The sequence below is a fragment of the Paroedura picta genome, chromosome 13, assembly GCF_049243985.1.
Source record: "Paroedura picta isolate Pp20150507F chromosome 13, Ppicta_v3.0, whole genome shotgun sequence".
Taxonomy (NCBI): domain Eukaryota; kingdom Metazoa; phylum Chordata; class Lepidosauria; order Squamata; family Gekkonidae; genus Paroedura; species Paroedura picta.
Window position 1 is genome coordinate 34,281,345 of NC_135381.1, and position 14,906 is coordinate 34,296,250.

The 14,906-nt window shown below is 45.5% G+C and overlaps 1 protein-coding gene across 4 annotated transcripts in view; it reads left to right on the forward strand.

Annotated features, from left to right (window-relative positions):
* DRP2 (dystrophin related protein 2) overlaps nt 1-11,188 on the forward strand; it is a 68,872-nt gene extending 57,684 nt beyond the window's left edge. For all 4 annotated transcript variants that reach the window (XM_077307960.1, XM_077307957.1, XM_077307958.1 and 1 more), the window contains 7 exons: nt 335-400; nt 1,993-2,058; nt 2,954-3,097; nt 3,380-3,608; nt 4,487-4,607; nt 6,625-6,711; nt 10,213-11,188. In XM_077307960.1, coding sequence (XP_077164075.1) covers nt 335-400; nt 1,993-2,058; nt 2,954-3,097; nt 3,380-3,608; nt 4,487-4,607; nt 6,625-6,711; nt 10,213-10,232 — 733 coding nt within the window. In that variant the 3' untranslated portion in view covers nt 10,233-11,188. The remainder of the gene's footprint in view (nt 1-334; nt 401-1,992; nt 2,059-2,953; nt 3,098-3,379; nt 3,609-4,486; nt 4,608-6,624; nt 6,712-10,212) is intronic.
* Nucleotides 11,189-14,906: the final 3,718 nt, after the last annotated feature.

Consider the following 14,906-nt stretch of genomic DNA (forward strand, 5'->3'; position numbering starts at 1 on the left):
ACCTCTGCTGTGCCTGCAGTGGGGAGGGAGTCAGGCCATGGAGAGCCAGGAGAAGGCATGTCTTTTAAAAGCATGCATTCCTCTCCCTTTAAAATGGTAATAACATAACAGGCAGCCCAATTTCCAAACATCAAAATTCCCAAACAGCAAAACAGAACAGAGGTTGAACAGTTACAGTCTTTTGCTTCCCGGCATGGTCCCGAAGCTGCAGGAGCCTGCAGTTCACGTTGCACCCATGATGGATGATGGGGGTGATGTCTCTCAAAATCCCTGCTTCCCAGCTGCAGAGAACGTAAAACCTAAATGCTTCCTGACTTCTGCATCTCTCTTCCAGACCTGCTTCCTCGCCGATGCTGCCGCATGCCGACACTCATTCTCGGATTGAGCACTTTGCTAGCAGGTACCATCCGGCAGCTCTTAGGAAGGGGCTGGGTGGAGACGTTGGGTAGAAGAATCGCAAATGTCTGGGCTCCTGAATAGGGGGATCCATATGCACATTATGCGATGTGTTGCTAAGGAGCTCCTCCAGCATGCATACAGTATGTCTGGTTCAGAGTCTGCATGACTCAGACCTTGGTTATCAGATGCTCTTTTGGAGTTTAAGGAAGGCAGCGTACAGAGAAAGGAATAAGAGGCAGCTGCTTGGGAATCCCAGAATCCTCTATTCTGCTGTCCAACTCAGAAGTGACCTGGAATGAAAGCATTCTTGGAGGATAAGTTCTTGCAGTGGCTGCTACGCCTAATGGTGAAAGAGAATCCCCTTATTCTAAGGCACTGTACCTCTTGAGTGCCACATGCTAGTGATGCTCAAACACTACAGTGCTGGGTTTTTTTAATTAAAATATTAATATGCCACTTTGCCCCACACAGTGAGCCCCAAAGAAGTTCACCAAATGTGATTTTACACACAAACCCATAACCATTAAAATTAAGAACCTCATTCCAGCCAAAGGAAGGCACACTATGGAGGTACAATGTGGTGCATACCACCACAGTCACTGTCCATACAGGCAATTATGGCAGAAATCAAGCAAGGGGTGGAACCTATTAAGAGCCCAACAACAGCCAGTATATAAGTCCAGAGGTGGGTTTTGCAGTGCCTGCTTTAAAGCATCTGCTTTAAAGCAGATGTATATGAACTGAGGCAGATTGTGAGTGGGTGGGCAGGAAGGGATCTGCCAGTGTTTGTCTCTTGTGGCCCTTCCTTGCATACCCAGGGAATTGCTGATCGTTCCTGTGGGATGGTAGATGAATTTCCTCCTGGCCAAGGTGGATTCTGGAGATTTTTGGTGGGGGGATCACTTGGGGTCACTGTGGGTAGGCAGGTATTTGTGAATTCCTGAATTGTACAGGGAGTTGAATGAGATGGCCCTGGAGGTCCCTTCCAACCCTATGATTCTATTATTCGATGAGCTCCAAATTTGATTTGAACACTTATGCTGGGTAAGAACAACAGCCATTACTATTTCTCTTGTGCTGTTGTCCATGAATATTTTTCTCAGCTGCAGGGAGAATGTATGTATGATTTCAAAAAATGCCTACTTAAAAGTAAAAACAAAAATTGGGAGAGATGTCATCATGGACGTTCTGCATCGCGAGGAACAGAGCTTCCTCTACAAATGAAAGCATTCTTGGAGGATAAGTTCTTTCAGTGGCTGCTATGCCTAATGGTGAAAGGGAATCCTCTTATTCAAAGGCACTGTACCTCTTGAGTACCACATGCTAGTGACAAGCAAGGAGGGACCATCTCCTAGCTTGTGAGCTTTTGGGGGCATCTTGTTGTCTGCTGGACTAGATGGTCCTTTGATCCGATTCAACAAGGCAGCTGTTTATCAAAAGAAGCTTTATTGCACCCAGAGTGTGTTTGCTGTACTAAGAAGGAATCCCTAAGAAGGAATACAAATTCTCTTTCGTTTTCGCCCATCCCTAAGAAGTTCTTCTGTTCTCCTCATAGTTTACCCCTGTTCATTGGTTTTATTCTGTTTCCCACAGGCTTGCTGAAATGGAAAGCCAGAATTCCTCTTTTTACAATGACAGCCTTTCTCCAGACGACAGCTTGTAAGTTCCAGTTGTCCTTTTTACAACTACGGTAGAGATCTGGATGCCCAGTTGAATTGAGGGGAGGGGGATAGGAAGGCCATACGTGGCATGTAACCAGAGGCTCAGCTGTGTCAAGAGATGTAGGTGCTGACCTTGTGGCCATTTAGGAGATTCCAGAACATCCCCATCTTCTCCAAACAATGGTTGTTGTTGTTGTTAATTGTGAAGTTGTGTCCGACCCATCGCGACCCCATAATCCTCCAGGCCTTCCTGTCCTCTACAATTCCCTGGAGTCCATTTAAGTTTACACTAACTGCTTCAGTGTCTCCATCCAGCCACCTCATTCTCTGTCATCCCCTTCTTCTTTTGCCCTCAATCGCTCCCAGCATTAGGCTCTTCTCCAGGGAGTCCTTCCTTCTCATGAGGTGGCCAAAGTATTTGAGTTTCATCTTCAGGATCTGGCCTTCTAAGGAGCAGTCAGGGCTGATCTCCTCTAGGACTGACCGGTTTGTTCGCCTTGCAGTCCAAGGGACTCGCAAGAGTCTTCTCCAGCACCAGTGTTCAAAAGCCTCAATTCTTTGACGCTCGGCCTTCCTTATGGTCCAACTTTTGCAGCCATACATTGCAACTGGGAAGACCATCGCCTTGACTAAACGCACTTTTGTTGGCAGGGTGACGTCTCTGCTTTTTAGGATGCTGTCTAGAGAGCTAAATGGGCCAGTAGTCTTACCATGAAGTAACGTTTCCTGGTTGACATCAAGCTGAGCTTCCCAGATGCTCTAGTGTTCCTTGCCACCATGTCCTTCTCCTGTGAGGGACTCCAGCTGCCCATCTTAGAGCAGGAAAACCAGGCTCCCCTCCCGCAGCAACCCCCTCTGCTGCCCCAACCTCACCGCCACTCTGCCTGCAACAGGGATGAAGATCAGTACCTTCTACGCCATTCCAGCCCCATCACGAACAGAGAACCTGTCTCCAACCAGCAGGCCCAAGACAGCTCCGACACAGACGATAAAGGCGAACTGCAGAGAATCCTGGCCCACCTGGAAGATGAAAACAGGTGAGGGGGAATAGCCAGCATGAGAAAGGAATGGTAAGAAACAAAATAACCTTCTTCTGTGAACTTCAAGGGTGGAATGAACAGAAGTTCCCAGCGGTGCTTGAGAACTCGTTGGGAGCTGCTGGGAATGCGGTAGGAAGCTTGAAATTTGGAATATCTGCTCCCGACTCCTGTGAATGGGTGTCCGCCCTTCAAGTACAAACCTTTTAGAGGCTGGGCCTTTGTGAACTGCCAAGTGCTGGCAAGTTTGCCATTTCACATTCAGCTAGGTTTCTTCTACAGGGTTCTCCAGGGAGAACTGAAGCGTCTGAAATGGCAGCACGAGGAGGCGGCAGAGTCTGCAGAAGGAGCGCCAGAATCGGCACAGGATCCTCACAATGAAGAGCTGCTGGCAGAGGCCCGGATCCTTCGACAGCACAAGAGCCGCCTGGAGACCCGCATGCAGATCTTGGAAGACCACAACAAACAGCTTGAGTCCCAGCTGCACCGCCTGAGGGAGCTGCTTCTGCAGGTATTGCCTGTAGCCAGGTCATGTAGCCACTGGGCCTCCTTGGGCCGTGGTGAAATGCCACCTGCCTTTACTACCAGCTGCCGGTTGCCATGGTGGTTCTCTCAAATTGTCTGCAGAACTTGACTCACAGCATCCTCACCCAAGGATCTGAGCTGCATATAGACCAGGGGTAGTCAAACTGCGGCCCTCCAGATGTCCATGGACTACAATTCCCAGGAGCCCCTGCCAGCGAATGAAATGTCTATATCAGGGGTAGTCAAACTGCGGCCCTCCAGATGTCCATGGACTACAATTCCCAGGAGCCCCTGCCAGCATTCGCTGGCAGGGGCTCCTGGGAATTGGAGTCCATGGACATCTGGAGGGCCGCAGTTTGACTACCCCTGATATAGACGTTTCAAACAGATCAGTTTGTTCATGCTGAGAAAGTGTTTGTTTTAATTCTCAGATTTCTGCACACACATGAATGCGCACACACACACATCATCCCTTTATATTAGGATTGCCCACTCCAGGTTGGGAAATTCCTGGAAATTTGGGGAAATGAGCCCAGAGAGGGTGTGGTAAGGACCTTAGCAGCGTATCATGTCAAGTTGTATGCTTTTGTGTGCACACACACTTCCTCATATACAATGGAATGGGAATGATCAGTCCATAAAGGGCAGGAGATAGTTAAAGAAAGGAAACAGAATGGGGAAAGTTAAGGGTCACAAGAGATTATTTTAACCGTATATAGCCGCTAGCCAGCCTTCACTCTGCTGTTGGACTTATGAGGCAGCAGATATGGAAGATGAACTGGGGTAGTTGTGTCATTGGGGGAAAGCCAGAGGAACACCGACTGAGAAGCTGAGGAGGAACGTCCTTTGTGTTTTTCTTCTCAGCCGCCAGCAGACACCAAAGGAGATGGTTCTACTGCTTCCTCCTTGGCATCTTCTCCCCACCCGTCAGAGGAGACTCAGCCCACGGAAAAAGACTCCAGCACTCCAAACACAGAAACAGCAGGTGAGGTTCTGCGGGGCTGGGGAGCTTCCCCTCATGACCATCTGAGGATCTGCTGGGGTCCTTCTCAAGGAGCATGCCTTTTATCTCTGAGGGAATTTTCACAGTACTGGACAGACAGATTTGTGGAGCCCCTGGAGTTTCCATGGGGCTCGCTGAATCAGTAATTACAATTTAAAAAACAGATTAGGCTGATTGATTGATTATTTATTTGATATTTACACCCCATCCCTCTTGATCCAGTTGTCTTGCGGTGAGTTACAACGTGCAAACGATAAACAACACCCAATAACACCATACAGTAAATACGTATAAAATTCTATAAAATACATTCTATAAATACTTCAAATTTGTATGAAATAGTTCACGTCATTCACTTAATACAGTGGTCCCCAACCTTTTTATCACTGGGGACCGGTCAACACTTGACAATTTTACTGAGGCCCGGAGGGGGGCTAGTTTTTTGCCAAGAGATGTCACCTCCGCCTGAGCCCCTGCTCCACTTGCTTTCCTGCTGGCGCCCCTGACTTCCCACCGCCCACTGGGGGGCGCTGCAAGCAGCAACTGCGCTGTGCCACGCCGAGGGGGAGGCCCAGCCAGGGCGGCCGCCGGAGAGCAGCAAAGGTGAGCTGGCAACAGAGTGGCAGGGCAGCCCCCGAGGCAGCAGCTGGGCAGGAAGACAAGGATGAGGAGGAGCCATGGCCCAGTACCAACTGACCCACGGACCGGGACCAGTCATCGGATCAGGGATTGGGGACAGCTGAATAAATATATTCAGAGTCGGTTGTCTGATAAACCCCTCTTACAGGAGGGAGGAAACAGGAGATGCTGAACCAGCATGGGAGGCCCACCTGATGCTTAGGTTTTCCATGTGTGCTGGCCTCAACCGTAAGCCTGTCAGAAGAGCTCTGTTCTATCAGGGCCCTGATGTTCTCCAGGAGCTCATTCCACCAGGCAGGGGCAGGGCCAAGAGGGACCTGGCCTTGATCGAGGCCAGCCATACTTCTTTGGGACTCAGGTTTACCATCAATTTGCCGTAGCCAACAGAAATGTTTTCTGTGGGATGTCTTCAAACAGGCAATCGCTCAGATATGCAGGTCCCCGACTGGGAGACAATGCAACTGTTGCAGTATTGGTCTTACGTGGGTCCTCCATGGTTTCCTTGAGAGGACCCACGGCAGCTGTATTTTGGACTAGTTGTTTTCAAATTAGAGCTTGGTGGATTTCTACGATCTTAATCCAAAGCAGGGTGGTTCCCTTCCTACTCTGAGACCAAAATCCTAATATAACTTTCATTGTCGTACGATTTTTTATTCCTTTTTTTTTTCTTTTGGGAGATAGATTGATAAATTAAATTTCCAATGTTACCTTGCTCAAGCACTGAGCCATAGAGCTTTTATTGGACAAAGGAAAGGAACTTTCCATCACAGCTCCCTTCTTCCACCTCCCAGTTGCATTTACCTTTCTCCCCTCTCCCTTCCCTGCCATAATCCAAGCTCCCAGTCTTTTTTTTAATGCCATTGTCAAGCTCATAAAGACACAGTGCAAGATGACATTTAAGCCTTTGCCATGGGTCAAAAACATCCCCAGGGAGCTAAATGAGGAAGCTGGTTCACTCGGATACAGATAACACATCTTTTCTGCCTTAAATAGAGGTTCTAAGGCTTTGCCTTCTTTGAAAAGTCCTCATTCACCGTAGGGTTGTGCATGGCGGCGTCCGAATCGGCCTAGAACGGCCGATTCGGACACCGCCACGCACAACCCTACCAACAAGTCTCTACCGCCAGGTTTGAGCAGGGTGGCTGCGGCTAAAAAATATATTTTTAAATAATTGTATTACCTATTTGAGAACAGAACTGAGAATATCTGAGGCTCGGCCACTTACAGACTTCTTGGCCCCTCTTTATTGAACTGACTTCATCCAACCCAGGGCTTTGCCCCTTGAGGCTGCCCGGTTTCAACCCTGTCCTGCGGCACAACCTGATCTCATTAATGATGTTTTCATTTTTCTGTCCTTCAGACGAAGTGGAGGTGAGTACTCAGGACATCAGCCTGTGTCTGGAGGATATCATGGAGAAGCTGCGGAACACTTTCCCCAGCTCTGGAGGTATGGTGCATGAAATCATGTAGGTGGAAGCCTCTGGTTGGACTCCACTAGCTCTGGATGCGGGGAAAAGGAAGAAGCAGGTGTCAATTGTACCCATCAGATCTCCAATCTGGCTTTGAATGGATCACCTTCTTCTTTTTCTCTCTCTCCCCCACAACACATCCACTCACCAGGGTTTTCCACAGGAGGACAGGCAGATGTAGTTTCCCCACTCCAGATACCACTGCAGTACTATATCAAATTTCACATGGCAGGTTTCTCCAGAGTTTTCCTGCCCTCATCCCCTGACAGTGGCAATTCCCACTCCCTCAGCACCAGTTTACATATTTTTTTGGCAATCAGAAATTGAATGATGTTATATCCATATCATGTTACAACAATGTGTGTAAGAAGTTCTCTGAATTCCCAGCTTTCATTTTAAAAAGTAAGTCTATTTCCCCTTTTGTTGTACCTTCCCCATTCTATCATATAGACTAGGGGTAGTCAACCTGTGGTCCTCCAGATGTCCATGGACTACAATCCCCATGAGCCCCTGCCAGCATTTGCTGGCAGGGGCTCATGGGAATTGTAGTCCATGGACATCTGGAGGACCACAAGTTGACTACCCCTGATATAGACTGTGTGGAAATGGCCCCTGGTTAGAGCAACCTGGATTTGTTGGAAGTAGGATTGGCATCTGAAGCGGCCATTCACAGCGCTGGCTGATTTGGGCACGAACGGCCACTTCAGACACCGAAGCGCTCAATCGTAGTTGGGAGCAGTTCAAACTTTGTTCCTGTTGGCATGAATTCGGGAAAATAAAGTCCAATCATACATCATCTCTCACTGTCCCAATCTAGGGCACTAGGTTTAAACTATACATATGTCTTTAAAAAAAATCTGACCAGGTTGATGATGTAACATATAAAACCGCCCTATTTGCCTTGGCTGCAAGGAAAATAAGGGCCAATGTTACAACCACTAAGGCAGCCTCTTAACACTCTTGCACTTTGTATGCTGTTTCAGTTTTTTGGTCTTAAATTTTATATTTTTATACAGTTCCTTTTATTCTATTTTACTGTTCGTAAATTTGTATTTTATATTTTGTAAAGGCTATATACATATAAATGTATCTTATCTTATCTTATCTATACATATGTCCAAGTGTATTAATTATGGTGTCACCCCAAAAAAACCCGGGTAATGAATTTTTGGTGGCCCCTTTCTCACCTAGCCCCTCTCAGATTCCTGGGCAGAAAGCTATGGACAGTTGAAATGCCTTCAGAGTTTGTGATTTAGACATAACCAGCAGTCACAGCCCCCTTTTCTTCTGACAGGGCAAAGACCACACCCTCTGGCCTTCCTGAAGAAGTCTTTCAAGTTCTCCTAGATGCTTTTAAAGCTCTGAGAATGGCCAGCAGCTGGTATTAGCCTCAGTGTTAAAACTTGCTTTTTTGCCTGCCTGTTTACAAAATCAGTGGCTGGCATTCCAAACCTTTAACCTTACGTTAACTGCTTTGTCTGTATTAATCCAACAGGTGCAAATGCAAAACTTCTGTTTGTCCTCAAAGACACTATAAACACTGTTTTTTTCTGCATATTGTAAGAGAACAGAAATTAGTATCAGGGGGGAAAAAACACTACGGGAAGAAAATGAGAAAGATGTTTGAGTTCATTAAGTTTCAGTAGCACTTGCTTTAGAATACATTAGAATTATCCCCCCGAATATCACCACCAGAGTTGAGCTACAATAGCACTTTGGTAGAGAACATCATAACTGCATACAGATCTAAAATTATTTTGAGCAAAAAGAACTATAGTGGGAGTATGTGTTCAAATGTAACATTTTCTCTCCAGGGTTGCACTCAGGAAAAAAAAAAGAATTTTGTGCATTTGCTGCCTAAGATGACTGTGCACAGCACTGATTGGTTGGTGCTTGTAGTGAACACATGAAACTATCTTATGCTGAATCAGACCTCTGCTCCATCAGAGTCAGCATTGCCCACTGAGGCTGGCAGTGGCGATCCTGGCAGGGGTCTTTGATATTGCTTCTTACCTCAGGGGTAGTCAACCTGTGGTCCTCCAGATGTCCATGGACTACAATTCCCATGAGCCCCTGCCAGCGTTTAGGAATTGTAGTCCATGAACATCTGGAGGACCACAGGTTGATTACCTCTGTCCTACCTGATCCTTTTAGCAGGAGATGCTGGGTATTGAACCTGGGACTTTCTGCATGCAAGCAAATGGTTTCCCACTGAGCCCAAAGCACCTCCCCATTACTCCATCATCACCAAAGAAGTTTTATAAACCCTTTGTTGGTCACGTATTAATTGCTAGAGTCTTTTTTTCCTTTGAAGGTAGACTTATCTCTTGTGTTGTGTGCATACATGTTAAAGTACACTATTTACATGACTTCTGAAATAATCAAAAGCTTTAAACAAAAACAAGTTGGGGAAAACTCTTCATTGTCATCTTGCAAGGGAATTCTATAACAGCTAGGTATGAATAAATTTTGGAAGGAAATTTAATCAAAGATTCTGACAAAGTCTGTTTTGTGAAGATGAGCAAAATAAGTCAATGTGCCAATGATCATGTGTGTGCATAACTTCTGTTATTGCTAAGGCCCAGTGTCTGAGCTTTTGTGAGAGCTACTAATGTTAATACTAAAAATTAAGATGAGTGCATAACTGGGCAGTAATTCTGCAAGTTACAAGCATAATTACTGTGCAGGGTAGATAATACCCATCATTTAAACTACTAAAAAAACCATTTATGTCTTCACCAGAAAGTCTTTTCCTGTTCTGAATTGAACCTGGGCTGAATCTGCATGGAGCTTTTATTCCAATCCTAGGTCGATTCAGTCCCTGCTGTCTACACTGAATGTGGTTTCTATTTTGATTTTGGGTGATTAAAATTTTTCATCTGCAGTAAGCAGGATTGATCCAGAGTGACCCTACCTTTCCCCCATGATATCCTGGAGTAGATATAACCCTCTATATTTGAAAAATCGGCATGAGTAAGCGTACAGCTGTCTGCTTTCCCCAAAATAACTTGTTGCTGCCTCGTGGCTCCAATGCTAACAAGGCAGTATGTTCCTGATCGGCTGGATGCCAGTTCAAAGAATTCCTAGTTCCTGGTTACAAGTTTTTTTTTTTTTTAAGTTTAAGATGACTGTGCTCCAGAATCCACGCTTCTCGCAGCAGAGATTTGCCACGTTCTGTGAGAGGCTGCTGCAGTCTTATCTCCACTCATCTCAGCTCCCCCCCCCCAAAAAAGCGTGCTCCCACAGCCCCCCCCCCCACTCACTTTCCTGCCCACCCACTCACTTGCAGCCTCTTGCAGATGGGTTTCTGTTTCAAGTCGGGGGGGGGGAGAGCACAGAGAGTCAGGTTCAAATCGATCTGACTTCAGCAGAATCCAAAGCAGAAAAAAAAAGCTCCGTGCAGATTCAGCCCTGGTGAAGATTGTAATTTCTAATTAATTGCTAATTTCACTGTACATGTCTTCTGTTTTCCCTTCCAGGTCCTACCTCGCTAATCTAACGCCTACTACAAGCAACAAGAGGCTTTGTTTAACCGGTTCCTAGACAACCACTCTTCTCCTCTGATCTCCATTATTTCCCCTGTGGTAGACTTCACTCGGATCCTTAAGGGGGCACCTTCTGTAGAACGTCCCTGGAATCCTCGCAGACTACAGCTCTCCGGAGAGTAGTCCTTGGTTACTCCAGAGGACTTGCTTGAAGAAAGGCCAGAAATGCTTAAAGTTCATTCAAGGTGACAAAGACCTGAGTTCAAAGAACTCTGACAGGAGAAAGCAAAGAGCACACGGAGGGGCCTTTCTGCACAACCACAAACTGACAGGAATAGCATTTTTCTCCCTTCAGTCTGTGAACTTTTGTGTGCCCAATTTGGGTTAGGAAGTGGCTCTTGAAGGATGTCATCGAAATGAACGGCAATGTAGGCTTCACCAGGTGGCTATTTTGATGGAAGGGGAAAGGGTCTCAAGATGACTAACAGCTATGAACCTTTTAAAAATTCAGCTTTTTTAAATAAGAAAAGAAAGAAAATTTTATGTACGGTTGGGGTATGTTGTGAAAGGAACTTAAATGGGTTTATGTACCACTGTTATTTACTGATTTCATTAGGAAGCTACCCAGAGCAAATCGTAAAATAACAGAAAGATGGCAGATTTCTAATGGCAGTAGCCGTATCACAGGACAGAAGCTTTTATAACAAGAGAGCCTTATTGTATTAATTTGCATATTTATAAATATATATATATTATATATATATATATATAAATACGTATTATACATATTGTATTTTAGTGATGTCATGGACTCCCTCTTGCATTAAATTCTAATTCCTTGTTATGTGTTTATCTTTGCCTCACTGTTGTAGTCTGTGCAAGCTCTTGATTTTATGAATGAGAGGCAAAACCCCTTCTGTCACCTGACCTGACAGATTTTTCAAAGAAGCTGGATTTGCTGGGGGGGGGGGGGAGGGTTGTGCTAACTTTTGGAGTTGGAACTATCTCTGTCCAAGAGATGTTGGGAGAATAGAGGTAATGGAGCTTGACCTCTGCATCCCTATGCAGTTTGTTTATATTCTGTGATGTGGACTGCAGTTCCCCATCACTGGTTCAGTTCATGGGTGAGAAACACACGACCAGCAACCTCACGCTTTGGCCCAGTATTACTAACTTATGGGCTGGGGCCACCACTCAGTGGCAGAGCATATCTTTTGCCAATGAGGACCCAACTTCCATCCATGGCATTTCCATTTAGAAGGATCACAGGTGTTAGGAAGGACTTCTCTGTGGCTGCAGACCACATGCTGAGCCAAGAGACCAGTCACCATCCTTGTTATAAGGCCAGTTCACATGTTGTGTATATAAATTGCTGTCAACTCACAGCCAACTTAGATTGACCCGATAGAGTTTTCAAGGCAAGGGATGGAGTTGAGGCAGGCATGGACTTTCATAGTGTCCTTGTACTTCCTTAGTAATTCCATTCAAGTACTAACCAGGCAATGCTTCATAGTGTCTGAGATCTGATGAGATCAGACTTGCCTGTGCTTTGGCAGCTGGATTTTCCTGTGGGGAACAGGAAAATCTACTTCTAAAGTGCATTGAAAGTGCATTATCTATTGTGTGCGGAATAGGCCCAGGTGAGGGCCATATTTACATACCAAGGTATTTATTGTACTGGTGAAATGATAACTTAAGGAGTGTTCAGCTGCAGGGCCATGAAAGCCAGAGCCTTCATTCATAATATAGTGGGTATAGTGCCTTGTCTTCTCTTACAAGTGGAAAATTAGCAAGTGTTCCCGTTTCCACTAAGCAAGCTGCAGTTGTACAGTAGGGCTGTTTGGGAACTCTTATCTCTCACTGGGCCTTTGGTTATGCTGAACTCCTTCCATTTCAGACAGCTTGGATTTAGCTTGGGTTAAATCATGTTTGTCATGGGCTCTGTGAACATTGCGTATTTGTGGTAAAGGGCTGCTAGTTTGGAATTTTTAAGATTATTGTGAACGCGAGGCCTGCCTCACTGGAGAGTTCTAGCCCTGCAAAAATAAAGGTGATCCCTTAAAAATTCAAGTTATGTAGCCTCAGTTCAGGGTTGGTGTTGTTGTAGGTTGTGAAAGCAACTTGCCAGTTCTCCTAGTAACACTGTGGATTGTCAGGAATGTTCCATGTTGAAAGCACTGTAGGTTGCAAAGGTTGTTGTTGCATGTTGTGTGGCAAATTGTGTGTGGGTTGCATTACTAGATTGCAGAAGCATGTTGTCTGTTGAGCAATTGGGGAGGTCTCAAGTTGAGGAAAAATAGTGGAGTGGGCTGATTTGTGAAGATACGATTATTTTCAAAGACCATCTTGATTACAGGCCCCACAAGCTAACCTGCCTGAGGCTGATGGAGAACATTCTGTTAAAATATGTAGCAATGGTGGATCTTTAGGCTGTGCCAAGAATGTTTTGCGTGGGCACACACTGAGCTCTTCCTGCCAGACGCATGCTCTGTTGAGATTACAATTGGAGTCTTGAAAAAACCTGCAGAAATTCTAGCAGAAGCTACTTCTGCATCTGAATGTATTCATTCAAATCTTGAGGCGTCTTAGCTTTGGATCCTCATTAAATTCCAAATTATCAAGCCAGTAGCGCAATTGGCTGTGCTCTGCATGTTTGCATGAGAAGTGCTAAGAGTAAGCAATGTGCTTTCTCTTTTTCATTTCTGGAGCCATGTGCAATAAGAGGCCTTGATCACCTTCTCCAGAGCAAGATGTGTGGGCCATGCCCAGATCAGGTATTGCAGGAAGACATGAAACAGAGGCATCACAGGGCTCAAGACACGTTAACCCCAAGGACTAGCTCCCATTCTGCACACAGAGGATAATGCACTTTCAAAGTGCTTTGGCACCTGGATTTTCCAGTGCAGAACAGGAAAATCTACTTTTAACGTGCATTGAAAGTGCATTATCTATTGTGTGCAGAATAGGCCTAGGATGCAGATCAACAACAAATCCACACTCAGGGCGTCCAGGTGTCACAGCAGAGCGATGTCATACAGGCACAAGAAAAGCAACACCAATGAAATTATCTCTTCTAGAGATACGTGAGCTTTTCTTGTGTCTGTAATGCATATGGCAACCCCATTTTTTAAAATAAATTGCTTTCCCCCCAATATTGGAAAATATCATATGAGAGCAAAAAGGATAACTTCTTGCTGTTCCTAACTTACTTTGCAGAACTACAATTCTCACAAGTCATGGGAACAAGCTGTGGCAGAAGCTAGGTTTGATTCCCCGCTCCTCCACATGCAGCCAGCTGGGTGACCTTGGCCTGCCACAGCACTGATAAAGCTGTTCTGACTGAGCAGAATATCAGGGCTCCTTTAGCCTCACCAACCTCACAGGGTGTCTGTTGTGGGGAGAGGAAGGGAAGATGATTGGAAGCCGCTTTGAGAGCTGTTCTGATAAAGCTGTTCTGACCGAGCAGTGATATCAGGGCTCTCTCAGCCTCACCTCCCTCACAGGGTCTGTTGGGAGAGGAAAGGCAATTCTAAGCCACTTGAGACTCCTGGTAGAGAAAAGCAACATATAAGAGCCAACTCTTCTTCTTAAGTAGATTTCATAGCGGTTTAATTTTATAGTGCAGATATATCTAGACATTTTTAAAGGCTGAGCATCAATCTACGGTAGCTTGTCCTGTAGCCAAATACCACAGAAATTTGCTGTAATCAAATGACAAGGACCCCTCTTGAATTTCTGCATTGAGGGGGAGTATTGAGGCTTCCTTCATTGGCTGAAAAAGTTTCTCAAGGGCAAATACAGGTTACAAAACATGTCAGGATACAATGTGGTTGTACTGTGATCTCTTTCTTCCATGCTGCAAAAAGCTGAATTGTATTTTACTCATTGTTATTGTCATATGAAATTTCAAAATGGCCGTTTTGGAGTGGCATTCAACAAAGACACCAATACTGTGATCAAGCCAGTGAGGAAAAGCACAAGCCTTTTGCTTCATGCCCCTTCCAAAATATAGGAAAAGAACTATCGGTTGCAAGTGTTGCTCCTTTAATATGTATGTCTGGAGCAATGACATGGAGCAATCATGGAGCAATGACACAAAGAGGTAAAAGCCAGTGATTTTTTGAAAGAATGTCAGAGAGTCTGCAGGTTTCCCCAACCTCACCGACACATGGGGTTCTAGTAAGGGGTAAATTGTCACTAATGGAAAGGGGAGAGGGAATTTTTGCCAATTCTCCCTTTCCACTTGTAATTCCTCTGTGTAGGGCAGGGTTAATCAAACTGCAGCCCTCCAGATGTCCATGGACTACAATTCCCAGGAGCCCCCTGCCAGCATTTGCTGGCAGGAGGCTCCTGGGAATTGTAGTCCATGGACATCTGGAGGGCCGCAGTTTGACTACCCCTGGTGTAGGGTCTTCTGCCTAAGGAGTACATTTCTGTAGTGGAAAAGAAGGAGGCTAGAAAAACCCATTCTATTAACAAAAAATCTTTGCCATCAACCTACCAAGAGAGTTTGGATCCCTCCGGCGCTCCCCCTTCCTGAATGACCTAACTTTCCTTCCTTTTCAACTTCTCCAAAACCTCATCAGCCAAGAACTAGGGTTGAACTTGGTTGGGTAAAAAACTGCAAAGGCATCTACATCTGGAGAGATTGTCTGAGGCACAACTGAGTGATGAGTTTGCTTGTTCAA